This window comes from Macrobrachium nipponense, chromosome 40 (assembly GCF_015104395.2).
Source record: "Macrobrachium nipponense isolate FS-2020 chromosome 40, ASM1510439v2, whole genome shotgun sequence".
In the NCBI taxonomy this organism is placed as follows: Eukaryota; Metazoa; Arthropoda; class Malacostraca; order Decapoda; family Palaemonidae; genus Macrobrachium; species Macrobrachium nipponense.
This window is the reverse complement of record NC_061101.1, coordinates 11245464-11252272: the sequence shown is the minus strand read 5'-3', so window position 1 is coordinate 11252272 and position 6809 is coordinate 11245464. Positions and strand designations below refer to the sequence as shown.

At 37.8% G+C, this 6809-nt stretch overlaps 1 protein-coding gene across 1 annotated transcript in view; it reads right to left on the bottom strand.

Moving 5' to 3' along the window:
- Positions 1 to 2289: 2289 nt before the first annotated feature.
- The window catches only part of LOC135211912 (multidrug resistance-associated protein 1-like), a 78648-nt gene continuing 74128 nt past the window's right edge, over positions 2290 to 6809 (bottom strand). The window contains 4 exon segments of the mRNA XM_064245144.1: positions 2290 to 2529; positions 5512 to 5706; positions 5874 to 6040; positions 6483 to 6641. Of these exon segments, the coding sequence (XP_064101214.1) occupies positions 2418 to 2529; positions 5512 to 5706; positions 5874 to 6040; positions 6483 to 6641 (633 nt within the window). The 3' untranslated portion in view covers positions 2290 to 2417.

The following is a 6809-nucleotide window of genomic DNA, read 5'->3' as shown; positions in this document are numbered from 1 at the left end:
TGATTTAAAACATAGTCCCCAGTCATTTTTTGACAACTAAGCTGAAGCTTAAAAATTTGACTATTAAAATGATTTATTTGTTAATAATAAATCTCAATTGCTTCCAGCTCCACAGGTATGGAGGAGATGCCTTTGCTCATGCAAGAATCATTTAAAATTTACTGTTTACTGTTCAGTGCTGATTGACAATGTCATGTAGCAGTCCAGAGGGAGTCCAGAGGGAGGAACAAGTCGTCTCCTGACCATCATGGGACAAGTCCCATGATGGTCAGGAGACGACTTGTTCCTCCCTTTTCGTTTCATTAATAGTTCTGTAGAACTGTTATATATAGATATTAGATATTTTAAATCTATATCTTAGAAGCTGGGACCAGAGGACATTGCTTGGAGATTTTATTTTGGGGGTATTGTCGTAGAAAGTTATTGGCAGCCATTTCCATGTACTGTAGTTCAACTTCATCCTCAATTGATTCCTGTTTGGACCAGAGTGGTTGATGAGAACACTCTTGCTTGTTCTATCAATCTCCTGGCTTTTAGAGGAAGTCAGAACAGTATTTTTTAAATTTTCCATTTACAGGTATCTAACAAGTCTTTTTTTTTTTTTTTTTTGCTCTGAGAGGAAATCTTAAGTATTTTTTTGGTGAAAGATCGTAATCATTTGCTTTCCTCCTTAGAAACTAGTTAACAGTGAGCTCAGATACCACTGAAAAATCATCATGAGAGATATCAGGTGTCCCAAGAGACAGTTACTGCTCATGCAGAGAACCAGATCGGTTTCTATTTGGTTTTGAAATATTTGCATCAGATGTCTTTGCACAATAGATGAAAAAAAATCATATTTCATGAGAAATGTGTGACTTTGATTTTTGTAAACACTTCATCATGTGGGTGATAAATTTTGAAATTAGGTTCCTTCATCAAAACTTCATTATTCATGTGCCCACATTTTTTTTTTTTTTGTCTTTGCCATCTGCAGTGCAATCCTTTGTCTAAAACACAGATCAGTTTTAGACAAAGGTGACATGGTGGATGCACCACCTGGAGCCTCAGATACTGACCAGTCACCTGCCTGACTGAGCTAAACTCCCCAGGAATTTATTTAATTTTAGGAATGGCATTATTTATCGTTATTCCTTGGTCATTAATTCTTATATTCCTCTAACCTGATTTTAATGCCACTTTTCACCTTTCATAAATGATAAAGGAGAAATTTTTATACATGCAATAATTATCTCTTATTGGTTCTCTCTTCTGGAACACAAATTTCCAAGTTAGCAATGCTGTTTGTAAGTAATCATGCTTCCTTGGATCTGGCAGAATTATAATTTGACATTAGTTGGGGCTTTACAGTTCATTCATGTTTTCATGGGATAATTTTCTGTTTTATATATTTAGGCGTAGAGGGAATGAAAATTCTATCACTTTCCTCACTTCATAACACTTCATTATGTATCTTAGATAATTTGACAATTTTATTCTTTTTGTCATTTTGCATTTTTTGTCTGGCCTCACATTTATGGCATTGGTATGTGTTGCAGTTTTTTTTTTATCTGAAGTTGTTTGCTCAAAATACAGTACTATTAGCTTTCTATAATAGTTTGATAGCTGATTGTGTGAGTGTTTTAATGCTTTTATACTTATTCATTATACCCTTCCTACTTGGGAAGGTTTCTCGCCTATTCCCGATGTTTCGTCTCCTACAGTAGTCAACCCCCCATAGTAGCGTTGTCCTTGCATCTCCTAACTTTTCTTCCGTTGATTCGTCGATGGAAGTATCGGGAGGTCGCTAGGGTAATATTTGTAATGTAGCCCTCTCTTCCTCGGGAGTTTGTTTGGTTCCCGAGAAGAGTTAATTTACTAGTGGCAGTTTGTAAGTAGGCATCTTTGTTGTTTACTCTATCTCAGACTCTATGCTAAAGAGCATCTCCTGTAAGAGTTAATGTCTACTATGCTACCATAGCAGCTCCTGTAAGAGTTCATGTCCATGGTGAGGGTGAGGTCTCTCTTTTTGTCCAGCAATTATCCAACTTCAATTTCAGACTACATGAAAAGTGAGGTAGGTGATTAATGGATACCTGAGGTTCCAAGTTGTTCTTGCAGATTCTCACGCTAAATTTATATTTTTTTACTCAACAGTTTTCAGTGTCATGGGAAGTCTGAAGACCATGAATATAGCCTGTGTGAGCAGTAGGTTTCTATGAACAAAACTATAATTATGATTGATGCATTACAAATTCATTTAGTTTGATAAATTCATCTAATAATCAAGAGGAGGCATACTAAAAAAACTTCTCTCTTTAATTTATTCATATACGTATCAAAAAGAGTAAAGAAAAGGTTTTTGCAGATTGTCCATTAGGTATAAAACAAAATATCTTGTACTCTTGTTGCTGGTGCTCAAAAGCTTGCATGAAAAATTACACCAGACCTGCATCTTTTGCCATTGCATAAAAAATAGAATTTTTATTTGATAGAAGTTCAGATGGACTCGCAAATTCAGCTATTTTTCCCTTGTCCATCACCATCAGCCTGTTATGGAAGAAAATTGATCAAGTTAATATTCTGGTCAGTGCTAATGTAAAAATTATTTAGTGCATAGGGTTTTTTTTAAATATTGGAATGTGAAAAAGTAACTATTCATTCTTGACATAATTTTTAAAATGACTAAGAAGTTGTTATTATTTACAGGAAAACAAGTAGTAGCTTTGGCAATTGTCAGTTTGTTCAAAACAAATCAGGATGTGTTACGATTTAAACATTTATATGTATTGCATAACAAAATGTAGCAGAGCATAAAGGCCCCTTGCTCATAGATATGTTCAACAGTAGAGGCACTTAAAAACCTACAGGAATACCAATCACAACTTTTCAATTGCTGCCCTCTGGTTGATACCGTGAAGTTGAAACTTCTATTATCTTTATTGCATGATACTTCCTATATCTGCATTTTTTCAACATGGATTTGAACTTGAAAAATGAACAATGAAAGGAATGAGGATTGCAAGCAGGGGTTTGGGATCTTTATAGCCTTAATTTTAGTGTACGTAATGTGTTTAGCTGTTTTGCAGAGGTCGACCCTCCTGACCTTCTGTTGCGACCTGGGCATTGTGATAAACTGGAAGTCAGACCTAGTAACCTAGCAACAGGCAAATGCACGACACAAAACGGCAGCAGCAGCAAGGGGTTAAGGGGTTTTGGTACAGTTCTCACTTTGGCAGGTCTGAGAGGTGACAACATACTTCATGCAACAGATACATCCATCTCTGCTTGACAAGCAGTCCTTGGTCACCTGTTGTCCTTGGAGAAGCTTGTGCTTTTCAGGCATTGCTAAACCTCACATCAATGGCAACGGACGCAGCATTGGTTGGCCTCGAGCAATCCTTCTCATTTGTGCTCTTGAGCCAAGAGTGAGGAAGGACCTTGTTAATTGGTGGGACAATAGGAACCCCCTAGTGGAAGTTATTTTGAACTTCCCACCTCTGGAGGTACTTCTGTTGAAATGTATAAAGGAGACTTGGGAGACATCTCTGAGGAATATCTGCTGCGTAGAAAGTACAACACACCAGGATTGTGTAATGTTCACCAATGATGATGAGTGAAACGGTTGGTGATGCCGAGGCACGTGAGGTTGCCATGCTTTTGAGCTGTCAGCCAAAGACAATTCTTGCTAAAAGTAATGTTTTGGTAGACCAGCTCAACTGGCCAAGACAAACTGGTCTCTTAAGGGCTTAGCTGCTACTTTGTATATAAAAAAGGCTTTTCAAGCTTTGGGAACTACAATGATTAACCAGTTTGCCATATACAGGAAGCTTCCCAAGTTTTATTTTCACTTTTTAAACTCCCAGGATACCTTGGAAAATGCTTAATAGCAACCCCTGGGACAATCTGGATTTCTTCCTTTGCATCAGTCTGCTTTGCTGAGTGATCAACCAAGTGTTTACTCCATGTCCCAGATGACATGGGTAACTCTTCATTGGTCCCTTGCTGGGGAGTATCCTGAACTGCCTTTGGTCGAGATGCCTATGAATTCTTCTTTGAACCATGCTATGTTAGACACACATCTTGAAGAAGTCTTAACTAATGCGCACGAAAGAGTGGCCAATACTGTCTTGCTTGTTGTTGTAGATAGGGTCTGTCTCCCTTCAACACTTGCTTCAAGCAAAGAGAGACCCTGTTTACAACACCTAGTGGACAATATGGACCACTCCTGGTACACATTAGTTGAGACCACCTCAAGACGTGTGACTAACATAGAGGAGTGGGTCAAAGAGGAATATATGGGCACCTTGACCAGAGGCAGATCAGGGTACTCCTTGGCAAAGCAGATTACCAAGAAGAAAGAAATTTCCAGAGAATGCCAATGGTTGCTGGATGTGTTTTCCAAGGCATCCTGGGAGTATGGAATAGAACAAAACACAGAACTTGCTGTATATCTGTAGATTTCAAACTTATCCACCTTTGCCAACACAAGGTTTTTTTAGTCCTTGCAGTGCAGCATTTTATTCTGGCTTGAGCCAGGTCTTCTGACTGAAGGTCTATTCCTTGGTTTAGTTATCATTATGCATAGAAGCTAAAAACAATTTGTCCTTAGTGTGAGCTGTGGCCTCCTGAGTGGGACGTAACTTTTTCATTGCAGCCTAACTCAGGTGTTGTAGAGGGCCTTGGAGTTAGATCTCGCCCTCAAGACTTATTATACTAGCCTTAGCCTCACTGAAATAAGTTGAGGTATTGCAAGGCCTTTTGAATTTTGTCGGGCTTGGAGGGCTTAGGATTCCTCATATTCATGAGTTTGTAGTAAAAACTCTGAACTTGTAAGCTTCAGATTTGGGATTCAAAGATTTCTTGATTCTTCGTCTTTGTGAGGGACTGGATCAGATGCTTTTGTGCTCAGTTTAAGCCATGTGAGAATGCAATCCCTTTGGCTACTGTTGGGGTTTCTGTGGAGTAACAGCAGGCAAAAGTGATCATCCAAGAACCCAATTCCTTTTGGGTCTTCATGAAGCAATGAAGTGCACATATGGTTCATCCTGCAAGGAGGATGGTTGTCCTGTCCAGGTGAGAACTCATTAGGTATACTTTGTACACCCTCCTTATAACAATATGTAGCTAGAACTTCCGGGGGGAGGGGGCAGGAGGATATCATGTGAACCTATGAATTTACAATAAACCTAAATATACTAATAGTAGCTGCCTTCTACCTTGTGCTACAGAGAGACTACCCTCCCAATTTAGGAGTAAGATCAACTACATAATAGGCAAAAATTCACTTTTCATATGAACAAATTCCAAATTTAAAAAGTTAAAATGTGTTTTTCCTAAATACTATATACAAAACCACATCCTTTTATCATAATCCCAATTTGACAACCCTTCATAGTGTGAATGAAGATTTCATCCTTTTGTCATATTGGAGATATAACTACAATATTATACCACATGGACTATGACAAAAGTTTGTTATGGACATTTTTGAATATGAGAAGCAAATGCCCTTCAAAACTAGTACATTACCTGTCACTTTCCATGATATTGTTTAAACGGTGAGCAATAGTGAGGATGGTACAGTCGGCAAATTCTTTTCTTATAGTTGCCTGAATAAGATCATCAGTGTCCAAATCTACTGCAGCTGTTGCTTCATCAAGGACAAGGATTCTAGACTTTCTTAATAAAGCCCTGGCTAGACATACAAGTTGTCTTTGACCCACACTGGATGGAAAAGAAATAAGTACAGTTTATTATATTGAAAAAATAATTTTGCTATTTATAGCATCTCTTTTGCCATTATTACAGATCATCCGAGTTAAAAGTTTGAAGTGAACCACTGAATATACTAGGGCTTGAGCTTACATATCTCCCAAAAATGACTATTTTACCTAAGATTGGCTCCTCCTTCATCAATAGCAGTCTGGAGAGTATTTGTTTGTGATTTGACGTAATCCTTTAGATGTGCATTTTCTAGTGCCTGCCATACTTCTGCATCAGAATGAGCATTGAAGGGATCCAGGTTTATTCTTAATGATCCGCTGAAAAGGACTGGATCCTGTAGTAATCAAATGAGACAGAAGGGTGTATTTACTTGGTTATACAGGTTACTGTGGTACAGTACATTAAATATCACGACCACTTTATAAAGAAATTATTTAAAATGTTCAAAATATATACAATTTCAAATTTTCACTGACTTGCAAATAAATACATGGTTTCAGAAAGCTATAAGTTATAAATGTCAGATATATAATTTTATGGTATAGCACAGAGTAGACAATTACATGTGTGCAAAATAAGATGCTTAACAAAAGGGCAGCTCCATTCTCATGGCCTTTGCAACCTCCCTATGTCTTTAACTCCCACAGATAATGAGCTAATGACATCCAAAATATCCTCCTCCTAGTGAGTCTTAGGCAAGAACCCAGTGAAAAATGTCTGTTGTGTCAACTTCCAAAGGTGTGAACATGAAAAAGTTTTTAGGACATTTCGGTTACCTGTGGTATGATGCTTAGACGTCCTCTGAGATCATGCAGTCCAATTTTTGAAATGTCTGTACCGTCAATGTCTATAGACCCTCCAGCTGCTTCAATAATTCGGAACAAGCAAAGCGTCAGGGACGACTTTCCAGCTCCAGTTCTTCCAACAATCCCAACCTGTAGTCATGGTAAATATTGCAACATTATTTACAAAATTTTATGTGTGAGATCTCGTTTCATAAGCGGAGGTTATAGCATAAAATTTCTTGCTATTATATAGAGAAAGCAGTAAACAAAAATGATCTGTTGGGCAGAATTTTTCATATCCTAAATGTTTAAGGAATG